The sequence below is a fragment of the Aquarana catesbeiana genome, linkage group LG05 (genome assembly GCF_042186555.1).
Source record: "Aquarana catesbeiana isolate 2022-GZ linkage group LG05, ASM4218655v1, whole genome shotgun sequence".
Lineage (NCBI taxonomy): Eukaryota > Metazoa > Chordata > Amphibia > Anura > Ranidae > Aquarana > Aquarana catesbeiana.
This window is the reverse complement of record NC_133328.1, coordinates 373,223,753-373,239,991: the sequence shown is the minus strand read 5'-3', so window position 1 is coordinate 373,239,991 and position 16,239 is coordinate 373,223,753. Positions and strand designations below refer to the sequence as shown.

The 16,239-nt window shown below is 42.4% G+C and overlaps 1 protein-coding gene across 1 annotated transcript in view; it reads left to right on the top strand.

Moving 5' to 3' along the window:
• Positions 1-12,860: 12,860 nt before the first annotated feature.
• SLC22A23 (solute carrier family 22 member 23) overlaps positions 12,861-16,239 on the top strand; it is a 231,441-nt gene continuing 228,062 nt past the window's right edge. Inside the window, exon 1 of the mRNA XM_073630978.1 lies at positions 12,861-13,894. Coding sequence (XP_073487079.1) covers positions 13,337-13,894 — 558 coding nt within the window. The 5' untranslated portion in view covers positions 12,861-13,336. The remainder of the gene's footprint in view (positions 13,895-16,239) is intronic.

Here is a 16,239-nt window from a genome sequence, read left to right as displayed (position 1 = left end):
GCATCGTCGGTAAACAGGCTGAGGTTGGTGCACGTGGAAGTCAGAAACGTGGTTTAAATCGGCAAGCAAAGATATCGTCAGTAAACAGGCCAGGGTCAGTTAATTAACATGGTAGCAGGCAAATGGGGAAATGGCAGTCTGTTAATATTAAGGGAAACTAATATTGGATGGATGTATGATAATTTTTGAAGCAATCTCCGATGCACAGGCCAGGTTGGGAGGGACATTGGGGACAATAATAGCTGCTATCTCTTCTTACTCCTCTTCTGCTGCATACACGGCATTTCTTTTGGCGTCTTCTTCCAGATTCTGTGGGGGGAATGTGATAGGGAAAGTGTTGCTCGCGAAGTTGACTCACGCTATCAGAATGAATGCTTACTGGGGCGGGACCTTGTTGGTAAAGAGGGCAGTGACAATATCTTCAATATACTTCAGGTAGGTGATTTGTTGGTTTTGAGTTGCTTTTTGGTAGCAGACAAACGAATTAAAAAGGGCTATGTGAAACAGGTGAAACACAACTTTCTTATACCAATAACTGGACTTTCTGGTTGATAAATAGGGCTGTAGCATCTGATCGTTAAAATCCACCCCCCCATGTACATATTATAATCGTGGACACATTCAGGCTTTACAATGGGGCCGCCTCTTCTTTGGGTCTCCACCACGGTGTCATTGTGGATGGTAGAGAGGATGTGGACATCTTTCTTGTCCCTCCACTTCATGGCCAACCTCTTCGTTCCTCATGAATGTCGATTCTCCATTTTGCAATTTTTTGGTCAACAAATTTTCTGGGAATCCCTTCCGTTTTTTTTTTTAAAGTAACGCAGGCCGTGGTTTTTTTACAATAAAGGTGACGAAAAAGGGGCAGACTGGTATAATAGTTGTCAACATATAAATGGTATCCTTTGTTGAACAGGGGGTATGCCAGCTCCCAGCCAATTTTACCACTGGTTCCAATATATGTGGGTCAATCATGGGGCTGGAGCTGGGAGTCTTTGCCTTCGTAGATCCGGAATGTGAAGACATATCCAGTGGCTCGATCGCATAATTTATTTAATTTCAGCCCATACCTGGCTCTCTTGCTTGGTATATACTGCTTGAAGTGCAATCGGCCAGTGAAATGTATGAGGGACTTGTCCACACAAATTTTTTGGTCTGTGATAAAAACGTCTCTAAATCACTGGGAAAAGGAATTGATTAGGGGGTGTATTTTGTACAATTTATCATGGTTGGAATGATCTCGGGGAGGGCACTGTAAATTGTCATTGAAGTGGAGAAAACGCATAATCATGTGGTATCTTGTCCTGGACATGACAGCGGAATATATGGGCATGTGGTGGATGGGGTTGGTGGACCAATATGCATGGACTTCGTTCTTTTTTGTAAGCCCCATATTGAACGTAAGGCCCAAAAAGAATTTAAATTCGTCCAGTGTTAGACGTCGCCACTGGAACATGCGGGCATAGGAAGAATTGGGGTTGGCAGCAATAAATTGGGATGCATACAGGTTAGTTTGATCCACCATATTCTGCAGCAAATCTTGTGGGAAAAATAAAGAAAAATAATCAATTTGAAAAAAATTTGTAGTGTCGGGCTGCACACCTGGCTGTGCAGTGAAAGGGGGGATGATAGCGGATCCTGAGTTGGCAGGCAACCATAAGGGGTTTGCCAGGGCATCGGGAAGGTAGGACTGGGGCTGGGTTCTTTTAGTTGGGCGTGTGATTTCAGTGCTTGTACTGGGCTCCTCTTGCTGGGGTCTGGCGCTGCTGGTGGTGGGCAGATCTCCTGATCTTGGTCCTGATCTCGGTCCTGATCTCATTCTTTTGGGAGCGACATTATGGTAGTGCTTTTTGGTGGGCCTATGTAATGGTACTGCTGGCGGTAGTGGTGGTACCGATGTGGTATTAGTGGCGGGCCTGTGTACCGATGGCGGTACAGGTGCCGATACGGGTGGTGGTGGTACCGATCGTGGTACAGGTAGCGGTACGTGGTGGTGGTACCGATGGCGGTACTGGTAGCCTGTGTGGCGGTACCAATGGTGGTACTGATGGCGGTACCGATAGTGGGCCTGATGGCAGGACTGGCTGTGGTACCGATGGCAGTACTGGTAGCCTGTGTGGCGGTACCAATGGCGGTACTGATAGCGGTGGGCCTGTGACAGATGATTGACAGATGGGCTGATTGACTGACAGATGGGCTGATTGATTGGGTGACTGACAGATGGGCTGATTGGCTGGGCTGATTGATCAGATGGGCTGATTGACAGATGGGCTGACTGACAGATGGGCTGATTGACAGATGGGCTGGGCTGTGTGACAGGTCCTCTTTATTGGGGGGAGGGTCGTGTTGTGCACAGTATACAGACAGAACACTGATATCTCCCTTACTGATCCCTGCTCTCTCCTCACACGATCAGTGTGTGAGGAGAGAGCAGGGATCAGATGGTAACTGCTCCTCTGTGTTTACATTTGTGACCGGCTGTGATTGGACACAGCCGGCCACATGGTAAACAGCCAATTTCATTGGCTGTTTACCTTGATCGGAGAAGTGCTGTGTCCAAGGGACACCCGCCTTCCTCGATCCCTGCCCTGCACTCCTCTGGCGGCGCGCACGGCGCGTGCCGCCGAGTTTGTTATGACATGTGATCGGCTGTGACGTTGACACAGCCGATCACGTGGTAAACAGGCAAAATCACTGGCTGTTTACCATGATCGGGGAAGCGCTGTGTCCGAGGGACACATGCCGTGCCCCCGCGAGCGCGCACTAGGGGGTTATCCTGCTGGACGTCATATGACGCCCAGTCAGGATAACACAACCACCGTCCGGCCGTCATCTGCTATGGGCCGGGCGGGAAGTGGTTAAATCTTTTTTTTTTTCGTTACATTCCCCATTGTGTTTGTACTGGGTATCAATTGACTGCTTAGGGGCACGGCAGAAGATCTTTGGATGCCATTACTACTAAGGACTAGTAACACAAACACATAGGGGTTGATTTACTAAAGGCAAAAAAACTGTGCACTTTGCAGAGTGCAGTTGCCCTCTGCAAGTGCAATTGCTCCAGAGCTTAGTAAATGAGGTAAGGCTTCACTTTACAAAGAGTACCCAATCCCGTGCAAGGAAATTTAAAAAAACTGCATTTTTGCTTGCACATGATTGGATGATAGAAGTCAGCAGAGCTTCTGCTCATTTACCAAGCTCTGGAGCAACTGCTCTTGAAGAGGGCAACTGCACTTTGCAAAGTGCACAGTCTTTTTTCCTTTAGTAAATCAACCCCATAGAGTAGAACTTCTGCCTTGCACCCCTTAAGGCACTCAGTTTGAATCCCATTCAGGATACTACCTGCATGGAGTTTGCATGATCTCCCTGTGCTTGTATGGATTTCCTCCAGGTGCTCTGGTTTCCTTCCACACTCCAAAGGAAGGTTATTCAGCTCTCGTCCTAATTGGCCCTAGTATGTGTATGTATGCATGTGAGATAGGGACGTTAGATTGTAAGCTCCTTGAGGGCAGGGACTGATGTGACTGTGCAATATGTAAAGCGCTGCTTAAATTGTCGGCATTATATAAATACCTGAAATAAATAAATATTTACAGCAGGAGAAAGCATTCAAAAAGAGAAGAGCTTAGTCACATGACCTGGAAAAGTCATATGGCCAGCCTCACCACCAATTACAGAGTGTTCTTTGCAGTATTATGCAGGGAACACTTCCTACAACACCACTGAATACACGTCAGGTTGCATTTTATGAATGACTCATAAATACAGGCCCAGTGTGGAGTAAACAGCCAGCAGAGGGAGAGGTAACAGGCCCCTCAGGTAACATGCCCCTCAGGTAACAGGCCCCTCAGGTAACATGCCCCTCAGGTAACATGCCCCTCAGGTAACATGCCCCTCAGGTAACAGGCCCCTCAGGTAACATGCCCCTCAGGTAACATGCCCCTCAGGTAACATGCCCCTCAGGTAACAGGCCCCTCAGGTAACAGGCCCCTCAGGTAACAGGCCCCTCAGGTAACAGGCCCCTCAGGTAACAGGCCCCTCAGGTAACATGCCCCTCAGGTAACAGGCCCCTCAGGTAACATGCCCCTCAGGTAACAGGCCCCTCAGGTAACAGGCCCCTCAGTTCCGCATTCAGTCAGTTGGATACAATGTTTCAGTCAGCTTTGTTTTTACTTTTTTTCCCCAAACTTTCTACATGTAGGAGGCCATGTGTCTAGGGATCCTGAAGGGGGATGCTAACTATAAGGTCTCATGTACACAACACACCTAAAGCGAAGTACTTCACACACGTTTAGGGCGCATCAACAGATTCCATTGGCCAGAATGTTAAATTATTCCAGCCATAGGAATGATAAAATGCTCAAACTCTCTAAACATCTAGTGTTTAAGCGTGTTTGGATGCGTTTACGCACGCCAAGTGTTTTTTCTGCTCAAAAGCTCCTCTCTTAAACGTTCTGGTGATGTTTTTTTTTTTTCAACCTACAAATTTTCCTCTACCAATATGCCTGTAAACGCCTGTAACAAGCGGCATTTTTAAGCCCTGTGTGCATGAAGCCCAAGGCTGTATTCACACCTGATTAGAGTGATTTTCAAGCATTTTTAGGTGTCATTTCTGCGCATTTTTGTGCCATAATACAAGCTTTTTAAAAGTGTATTTTGAAGCCCCATACACACTATCAGATTTTCTGCTGATTTTTGTCTTCAAATTTACCAAATCCATGCAGTGCAAGGGCCTGCCTGATTGCATACAAATTGAAAGGTTTGACCTCATATTATATGGTTTTGGTAAATCTGAAGACAAAAATCAGCTGAAAATCTGAGGGGGAGGGCTTAAGAGTTTTTCATGTGTATTCAAACTTCAGAAATGTTTGTTTTAGCCAATAAAAAGAAATAGGTGGAGGAGATCAAGCCAGGTGATGGAACCCATGAGCGTGTGTTCCCGAGCCGGGTTGTGTGTCCATACACACACACAGCACCAATAAGCCACACCCCCCCACTCTCTTCTCACAGGAGTTTGACTGACAGCACCAAGAGCTTATGGCTCCACAGACTTCAGGGTCTCTGGTGAATGAAGGAGGATGGCCGCACACAACAGTGCCCAGTCTTTAGTGGACACTAAAGTCCAAATGGGAAGAAGCACTGCTCCAGGTGAGTAACAAAAAAATCTCCTTGGTACCTGCCCGGCTCGCTGCCTCAGACATTGGAGAAAGAAGGAGGATGGTCGCACACCACAGCAGGACACTTTCCAATAGCAAAAAGTTTATGCCAACTATATCAGCACAAGATACTGTAGATGTTTACGCATTTCACACAACAAAGTATTTAATCATAATGATTAGGCATTAGATTGTAAGCTCTTTGAGGGCAAGGACCAGGAAGTGAGAGGAGCTGTGGTGTAGCTGGGACAGCGCTGGAGCCATGAGAGAAGGCAGGTAAATGTTTAGGAATAAGGGAGGGGGTAGAACAGTTAGTGGGGTGTTTTTCTTTACCTTAATGCAGTGAACGCATTAAGATAAAAAGGGAATGTAAACTTTAGAACCACTTTAACCACTTCAGCCCCGGAAGGTTTTACCCCCTTCCTGACCAGAGCACTTTTTACAATTCGGCACTGCGTCGCTTTAACTGCTAATTGCGCGGTCATGCAATGCTGTACTCAAACGAAATTTGCGTCCTTTTCTTCCCACAAATAGAGCTTTCTTTTGATAGTATTTGATCACCTCTGCCGTTTTTATTTTTTGCGCTATACACGGAAAAAGACCGAAAATTTTGAAAAAAAATGATATTTTCTACTTTTTGTTCTAAAAAAAATCCAATAAACTCAATTTTAGTCATACATTTAGGCCAAAATGTATTCGGCCACATGTCTTTGGTAAAAAAAATGTCAATAAGTGTATATTTTTTGGTTTGCGCAAAAGTTATAGCGTCTACAAACTAGGGTACATTTTCTGGAATTTACACAGCCTTTAATTTATGACTGCCTATGTCGTTTCTTGAGGTGCTAAAATGGCAGGGCAGTACAAAACCCCCACAAATGACCCCATTTTGGAAAGTAGACACCCCAAGGAATTTGCTGAGAGGCATGTTGAGCCCATTGAATATTCATTTTTTTTGTCCCAAGTGATTGAACAATGACAAAAAAAAAAAAAATTACAAAAAATTGTCACTAAATGATATATTGCTCACACAGGCCATGGGCATATGTGGAATTGCACCCCAAAATACATTTAGCTGCTTCTCCTGAGTATGGGGATACCACATGTGTGGGACTTTTTGGGAGCCTAGCCGCGTACGGGGCCCCGAAAACCAATCACTGCCTTCAGGATTTCTAAGGGCGTACATTTTTGATTTTACTCCTCACTACCTATCACAGTTTTGAAGGCCATAAAATGCCCAGATGACATAAAACCCCCCCAAATGACCCCATTTTGGAAAGTAGACACCCCAAGCTATTTGCTTTGAGGCATGTTGAGTCCATGGAATGTTTTATATTTTGACACAAGTTGCGGGAAAGTGACAAATTTTTTTTTTTTTTTTGCACAAAGTTGTCACTAAATGATATATTGCTCACACAGGCCATGGGCATATGTGGAATTGCACCCCAAAATACATTTAGCTGCTTCTCCTGAGTATGGGGATACCACATGTGTGGGACTTTTTGGGAGCCTAGCCGCGTACGGGGCCCCGAAAACCAAGCACTGCCTTCAGGATTTCTAAGGGCGTACATTTTTGATTTTACTCCTCACTGCCTATCACAGTTTCGGAGGCCATGGAATGCCCAGGTGGCACAAACCCCCCCCAAATGACCCCATTTTGGAAAGTAGACACCCCAAGCTATTTGCTGAGAGGCATGGTGAGTATTTTGCAGCTCTCATTTGTTTTTGAAAATAAAGAAAGACGAGAAAAAAAATTTTTTTTTTTTCTTTTTTCAATTTTCAAAACTTTGTGACAAAAAGTGAGGTCTGCAAAATACTCACTATACCTCTCATCAAATAGCTTGGGGTGTCTACTTTCCAAAATGGGGTCATTTGGGGGTTTTTTTTGCCACCTGGGCTTTCCATGGCCTCCGAAACTGTGATAGGCAGTGAAGAGTGAAATCAAAAATTTACGGCCTTAGAAAGCCTGAAGGCGGTGCTTGGTTTTCGGGGTCCCGTACGCGGCTAGGCTCCCAAAAAGTCTCACACATGTGGTATCCCCGTACTCAGGAGAAGCAGCAGAATGTATTTTGGGGTGTAATTTCACATATTCCCATGGCATGTTTGAGCAATATATCATTTAGTGACAACTTTGCGCAAAAAAAAATAAAAAAAATAAAAAATTGTCTCTTTCCCGCAACTTGTGTCACAATATAAATTATTCCATGGACTCAACATGACTCTCAGCAAATAGCTTGGGGTGTCTACTTTCCAAAATGGGGTCATTTGGGGGGGGTTTTGAACTGTCCTGGCATTTTATGCACAACATTTAGAAGCTTATGTCACACATCACCCACTCTTCTAACCACTTGAAGACAAAGCCCTTTCTGACACTTATTGTTTACATAAAAAAATAATTTTTTTTTGCAAGAAAATTACTTTGAACCCCCAAACATTATATATTTTTTTTTAAAGCAAATGCCCTACCGATTAAAATGGTGGGTGTTTCATTTTTTTTTTTCACACAGTATTTGCGCAGCGATTTTTCAAACGCATTTTTTGGGGAAAAAACACACTTTTTTACATTTTAATGCACTAAAACACACTATATTGCCCAAATGTTTGATGAAATAAAAAAGATGATCTTAGGCCGAGTACATGGATACCAAACATGACATGCTTTAAAATTGCGCACAAACGTGCAGTGGCGACAAACTAAATACATTTTTAAAAGCCTTTAAAAGCCTTTACAGGTTACCACTTTAGATTTACAGAGGAGGTCTACTGCTAAACTTACTGCCCTCGATCTGACCTTCGCGGCGATACCTCACATGCATGGTGCAATTTCTGTTTACATTTGACGCCAGACCGACGCTTGCGTTCGCCTTAGCGCGAGAGCAGGGGGGACAGGGGTGCTTTTTTTTTTTTTTTTTTTTTTTTTTCTTTATTATTATTATTTTTTTATCTTATTTTTAAACTGTTCCTTTCATTTTTTTTTTTTTAATCATTTTTATTGTTATCTCAGGGAATGTAAATATCCCCTATCATAGCAATAGGTAGTGACAGGTACTCTTTTTTGCAAAAATTGGGGTCTATTAGACCCTAGATTTCTCCTCTGCCCTCAAAGCATCTGACCACACCAAGATCGGTGTGATAAAATGCTTTCCCAATTTCCCAATGGCGCTGTTTACATCCGGCGAAATCTAAGTCATAAAATGCTCGTAGCTTCCGGTTTCTTAGGCCATAGAGATGTTTGGAGCCACTCTGGTCTCTGATCAGCTCTATGGTCAGCTGGCTGAATCACCGGCTGCATTTTCAGGTTCCCTGTTGAAACAGGAGAGCCAGAGAAAAACACGGAAGACGTTGGGGGGGAGGGGCATTCCCTCCCACTGCTTGTAAAAGCAGTCTAGAGGCTAATTAGCCGCTAGGATTGCTTTTACATGAAAGCCGACCGCTGGCTGAAAAGAATGATACCAAGATGATACCTAAACCTGCAGGCATCATTCTGGTATAACCACTCAAAGTCGTGAATGGCGTACCTGAAGACAAAAAAATGGTTAACAATAAAGCACAGTAAACGGTAAGGTATAAAAAATTGCATACCTGAAAAGCAAACATGATAAAACATAATAACAATAAAACATTGCAGAATAGAATACAGTAAAAAAGAGCAGAACAATAGAGAGAGAATAGAGAGAGAGAGAACAATAAAACGACAACTATTTTTTTTTATTTTATATTTTTGTATGTGTTTTTTTTTTTTTTTACACTTTTTTTTGTAACTAACTTTTATAACTGTAACCGGTTCCAGGTTCGGGTCTCTCAAAATGCGATGGCATCTTGGGAGACCCTGTGAAAGTGTGCCTAGTCTGTGCAATGCTGTACCCTACGCTAATACTCAACTAGTGAATGGTAGCGTTCAAAACATTCACCAATGCAAAGACCAGGATTGTCAGGACAGGAGGGACAATAATAGCGGGTGTCACGCCTATATTCGCGCTTGCTGCAGACACGACATCTTTTTTGGGGGTTCGTTGGGTAGGGGTACTCGGGAGGACATAAAGAAAATGCCTCTCATGCAGCCGACTGCATTTGGTTGGGGATGTGAATGGGGGAAGTACGGGCGCTGCAGAAGCGGTGGGTTCCCAATTAGGATTGGCGAATGCAGCAGGAAGGGCACTATGGGCATGACGGGCCTGTGTTTGTCTTCTTGGTGGCAGCGGGACACTACTTGTGCTTGCCACCTCACCAGCTTGAACTGGACTTATGGGACTCACCACGTCACCAAGTGTTACTGCAGTGCTGGTTTGACTACGACCGGGGTGTACTAGGCCGCTGGTGCTTGCCAGTTCACCAAAACGCTACCAAAAAAACTGTTAGCGATCGCAAGGATCAGGCCTGACTCTGCGAACGCTGCAGTTATGCGTTTAGTGTTTTGTAAGTGTCAGTGATCGATCGATACTGCACTTGGGTGGGCTGGGCTGGGCCGGGCGGAGGGGCAAAACCCAGGTGCTAGCAGGTATCTGGGCTGATCCCGCTAACACTGCGTTTGTGGGAACCCTAAACTGCTGGGGACGCTAGTATAGATCTGATCGGATCAGATATTGATCCGATCAGATACTATACCACTAAGGGAGGCGTATGCTGCGTGCGTGGGTGTTAGCGGTACTGGCGCTAACCTGACACTGCTTGGGGCTGGTGCTTGCCAGTTCACCAAAACGCTACCAAAAAAACTGTTAGCGATCGCAGGGATCAGGCCTGACTCTGCGAACGCTGCAGTTATGCGTTTAGTGTTTTGTAAGTGACAGTGATCGATCGATACTGCACTTGGGTGGGCCGGGCAGAGGGGCAAAACGCAGGTGCTAGCGGGTATCTGGGCTGATCCCGCTAACACTGCGTTTTTGGGAACCCTAAACTGCTGGGGACGCTAGTATAGATCTGATCGGATCAGATATTGATCCGTACAGATACTATACCACTAAGGGAGGCGTATGCTGCGTGCGTGGGTGTTAACGGTACTGGCGCTAATCTGACGCTGCCTGGGGCGACGCATATCACCGCCGGGCGATCAGGGGGCTAAACTTTTATTCGGTAATAAACGGCGGGTGCCCTGACACTATAAAAAATAAACGAACTAACCAGCGTCACCCGTAACAGTTATACGGTGATCAGTGGTGAAAGGGTTAACTAGGGGGCAATCAAGGGGTTAAAACATTTATTAGGTAGTATATGGGGGTCCCTGTCGCTATAAAACGCTGACGGCAAACCTAAATATTTACCTCACTAACTAGCGTCACCAGCGACACTAATACAGCGATCAGAAAAATGATCGCTTAGTGACACTGGTGACAGGGGGTGATCAAGGGGTTAAAACTTTATTAGGGGGGGTTAGGGGGGTATCCTAGACCTAAAGGGGGCCTAACACTCACTGCCCTAACACTGTAACTGTCACAAACTGACACTATGCAGTAATCAGGAAAAAAAAAAAAAAAATACTGCTAATGTCAGTTTGTGACAGGGGGGGGGGTGATTGGGGGGGGATCGGGGGGCGATCGGGGGGGGATCGGGGGTGTAAGGTATGCCTGGCATGTTCTACTGTGTGTGTTTGTGTTGTGTGCACTTACATGTCTTCTCTCCTCGGCGCTGGACGGAAACTGCCAGACCGAGGAGAGATGACATCACATCCTCTGCCTGTGTGAAACTACACACAGGCAGAGGAGGATTCCCATTGGCTGGGAGCGATCGCGAGGGGGGGGCCACGATCGGATGGTCTCCCCCTCGCCTCCCGACGCTCCCAGTCAGATGCCGACCGCCGCTGGCACCGGGGGGGTGTCCGATCGGACCCCCCGCCCGCGGGAGGCAGATCACGTATATATACGTGATTCTGCCTGCCCGTGCCACTCTGCCGACGTATATCTACGTTAGGCGGTCGGCAAGTGGTTAAAGGTGCGACAATTCCAAAATACATCCCTGGAAGTGATTAATAAATAATAATCGTTTTTTTGCCTTCCACTGGATCAACTGTGGGTATAAGATTGCGTATATGGGATTGTATGATATATATATATTTTATTTTTATTTTTCCCTTTTGTAGGTTGAACTAGACGGACTTGTGTCTTTTTTCAACCTAACTATGTAACTATGTAATAAATAACTAAAATACAATAAATTAATACTATGTAATAATAAATAATTATACCATAACCTTAACTCCTAACATTTTAATATATATATATATACATATTATTATTAATAATTATAATTAAATAATAATAAATGAACACCATACAAGTTAAATAATTATTATTTATGTTTTATTTATTAATAATGTATGAATAAATAAATTCAAAATAAATACACATAATAATAATTAAATAATAATAAATGAACACTATAACCCTAATACAAAATAAATAATTATTATTTATTTTTTATGTATTAATAATATATTAATAAATAAATTTAAAACAAATACACATAATAATAATTAAATAATAAATGAACACCCTAACCCTAATACAAAATAAATAATTATTAGTATGTGTATGTATTTTAAATGTATTTATTATTAATAATAATAATTAAATAATAAATGAACACCATAAGCCTAATACAAAATAAATAATTATTATTAATTTTGAATTATTAATAATATATGAATAAATACATTTTAAATAAATACACATAATAATAATTAAATAATAATGAACACCCTAACCCTAATACAAAATAAATAATTATTATTATGCCTATTTATTTTAAATGTATTTATTACTAATAATAATAATTAAATAATAATAAATGAACACCCTAACCCTAATACAAAATAAACAATTATTATTTATGTTTTATTTGTTAATAATATATGAATAAATAAATTTAAAATAAATACACATAATAATATTTAAATAATAATAAATGAACACCCTAACCCTAATACAAAATAAACAATTATTATTATGTGTATTTATTTTAAATGTATTTATTATTAATAATAATAATAACTAAATAATAATAAATGAACAACATAACCCTAATACAAAATAAATAATAATTATTTATTTTGTATTTATTAATAATATATGAATAAATAAATTTAAAATAAATACACATAATAATTAAATAATAATACATGAACACCCTAATACAAAATAAATAATTATTATGTGTATTTATTTTAAATGTATTTATTATTAATAATAATGAAATAATAATAAATGAACACCCTAACCCTAATACAAAATAAATAATTATTTATTTTTTATTTATGAATAATATATGAATAAATAAATTTAAAATAAATACATATAATAATTTAATAATAATAAATGAACACCCTAATTCAAAATAAATAATTATTATTATGTGTATTTATTTTAAATTTATTTATTAATATATTATTAATATATATATTTTTTTTTTTATTTGATTAGAAAATCACATAAAAATGTGCGACAAAATGCGCACAAAAACGTGTTTCCATTCATTTCTATTGCAAACAAATGAGCCAAAAACGATTTGCCCAATTTGAGACACAAAAAAACAGATCTTCGGGTGACTTGGTGTGGAGATGAACCAACTCCATAGAGAATCGTTGATTTTTTTTCTCCTCCAGTGTTTTGGAGCTTGAAGCTTCATCATGCAGGTGTGAATGGGAGCAGAAAGCAGCCCGATGTGCCCCGCACTGTGTTATGGATGGGAAGCCTGGCTGAGCAGCGCCCTCCAGCGGCCAGTAGAGGAGTGAGCCCGTCTGCAGGGATCCCGGGGATGCGTTGTAGTGAGAGTAGAGCGGCCGAATGAGATTTGTCGGTGTCCCGGCGGTGGGAGGAGGTGGGGATGTGTTGTGTGAGCTGGCCTTTGTGGATGTGATCACCTCTGATAAGTCTACAGGCGGATCTCCTCCTCCAGCATGGGGATTCCTTGTGGGCGCTGACACTCGGCTGGTCCGGTGTGTAAGGAGGAGGACACGGAGGGGTTGTGTACGATCACTGGAGGTGTCACCTGTACAGGAGAACATCATCCATACATTGTCATTCATCAGACCCATGTGGACGGCTCAGCGGGGGATCTAGCTGGGATCGGAGGGATCTGGGATCGGTGATCGGTGGGATCTGGGATCGGTGGGATCAGTGATCGGTGGGCTCAGTGATCGGGGCTGATGAGTGTTGCACGGTGTGAGTGATCGGCTGCCCCTGGCAGGAGGTGGCATGATGGCCATAGACCGGGATCGGGAGAGCGGTTGGATGAGAGAGCCTGAGGCCGAGGAGAATGGCTCAGTACTGCCCGCTTCTAGCACTACGATCCCCCCATCCTCGGAGGAGATGTCCGCCGCCCCCGCTTCTTCCCCCGCACACCCGGGCTCCCGCTACAACCCTCTACTGCTGGACTTCGATGGCTCGGTGCTGCCCTTCTTGGGGGGGCTGGGTAACTTCAACAAGCGCCTAGTTCTGCTCACCTGGATCCCGGCTTTGTTCCTTAGCTTCAGCCAGTTCTCAGACTTCTTCCTCCTGGACATTCCGGATAAATGGTGCAAGACTAATGGCACCATGGTGATGATGAACACTGCCCATGACAGCCACCTGCGCCTAGGTAATGCCACCACCACCCGTGCCCCAGAGGTCATGCTTCTACTGCCACCCCCACAGCTGCCCACCACACCATCCCCTATGGTTGGCACACTGCCCCCCAACAGCAATGACTCCTGCCTGTGCCACCAATGGACCTATCAAATCCATGCTGGCCTAGTCCAAAATGTAGTGAGCAAGGTAAGTGTGCCTGGGGTCTACATACTATTGTTCTTCTCATTCAAGGTTGACAGTTGTCGGTAAATTAACACAGTTTGTAAAATGCGTGATTTTTACGTCTGTCCCCGAATGTCCATTATGGCCATGATTCAGGGTTTCCAACTGTCAGTAAATTAACACAGTTTGTAAAATGCGTGATTTTTATGTCTGTCCCTGAATGTCCATTATGGCCATGATTCAAGGTTGTAGTAAAAAAAGATCCGCACTCCGGTTGTTGCTCTTTAAAAAAAATCTTCCTTTTTATTGACAAGCCACAGTGAACAAACGCAAATGAAAACAGTTGACATGTTTCAGCCTATGAGGCCTTAGTCATAACCTCCATGATTCAGGGTTGTCAACTGTCAGTAAATTTTGAGTTTGTGAAATCTGTGATTTCTACGTTTGCTTCCAAGTGTCCATTATGGCTATGATTCAATGTTACCAACTGTCAGTAAATTTACACAGTTTGTAAACTCCGTGATTTTTACCTCTGTCCCCGAATGTCCATTACAGACATGATTCAGGGGTGCCAATTGTAAAATCTGTGATTTTTACATCTGTCCCCGAATGTCCATTACATGATTCATGGTTGCCAGCTGTCGGTAAATTCACACATTTTGTAAAATCCGTGATTTTTACATCTGCTCCCAAATGTCCATTACGACCATGATTCAGGGTTGCCAACTGTCAGTAAATTAACACAGTTTGTAAAAGGCCTGATTTTTACATCTGTCCCTGAATGTCCATTATGAACATGATTTAGGGTTGTAGGAAAAAAGATCTGCACTCCGGTTGTTGCTCTTTAAAAAAAACGTAATTTTTATTGACAAGTGAACACAGTGAACAAACACAAATCAATACAGTTGACACATTTCAGCCTATGAGGCCTTAGTCATAACCACCATGATTCAGGGTTGCCAACTGTCAGTAAATTTTGAGTTTGTGAAACCTGTGATTTCTACATCTGCCCCCAAATGTCCATTATGGCCATGATTCAGGGTTGCCAACCGTCAGTAAATTCACACAGTTTGTAAAATCCATGATTTTTGTGTATGCCCCCAAATGTCCATTACAGCCATGATTCAAGGTTGCCAACTGTCAGTAAATTCACACAGTTTGTAAAATCCGTGATTCTTACGTCTGTCCCCGAATGTTCATTATGGCCACGTACAGTCCATGTCCATAATGGACAGATGTAAAAATCATGAATTTTACAAACTGTCCTTGAATTTCTTGCTGGTTGGCAACCCTGGTAATGTACTGTACCAGGTATCCTGTAATCATTGTGGGTAATAAAAAATATTCCTATGGAGCAGCACAGCCTCTTCGTGTTTAGCACCTGGCTCATTGATAGGGATAGGCTTCGGTTTCATCTGAACTTTGGCCACTTGGGTTCAGCCATGTGAGGTCAATGATGTCGCAAACGTCCCTATCCCTATGTGTATGTGCAGCTGTGGGACACGGAATGCCCTGGCCCAAAGTTGATCGGCAGTGTTCATTTTGTTGAAAATATTTTCTAAAAGAACACTATTTTAGTCGACTAAAATACAACTAAAACCAAAATAGCATTTTTGTCAAAAGACTATGACTAAAACTAAATGGAAATCTGATATCAAAATGAACACTGCACTACCACATAAGAAGACGTAGGGGGCATCTACTAGGCTGGTGAAAGGAAAAAAAAAAATGAAGAAGGCTTTTTTTAATTATTTTTTTTCTTAATGTTTAATGTTGGTAATATATTCAGGTAATATGTGCAACGGCATTACAGCAAATAGTTTACTTTTTTTTTTTAATATTATAAAGGTGAACTTCTGTTTGTCAAAAAGCAATATTTTTGTTTGTTTATGAAACTTGGTTTTATTTATAAAGACGTTAAATATCATAACAGCTAAATGTGTGTGTGGTGCATGTTCAAACCTTAATACCATACATAACAACATGTTATTCAATTTTTTTACTCCAGTAATATCTAATGAGTTTGGCAATTCTAGAGAGATGCTTAAAAAGTACATTACACTTTAAACCGAGTAGATTTTGGTTGACTAAAATGTACTGGAGATAGTCTCACATGAACAAAGTTGCACCGGAGGGGGCTGAAATCTCGCTGTCAAAACCGCACATATGTCACTAAAAATAGTAGAGCTGCACGATTAATTGTTAAGAATCGTTATCACATTTTTTTCCCCGCTGTGATCATGACAAAGTATTTCCCGATTCTTTCTATGCAGAGAACTCTCTTTGGGCAGCCCTCAAAAGAAAGAAAAAAAAAAAAACGGGCAGTCTGCCAAGAATCACCCAAAATTCTTTAGCAGTGGAACTTAAGT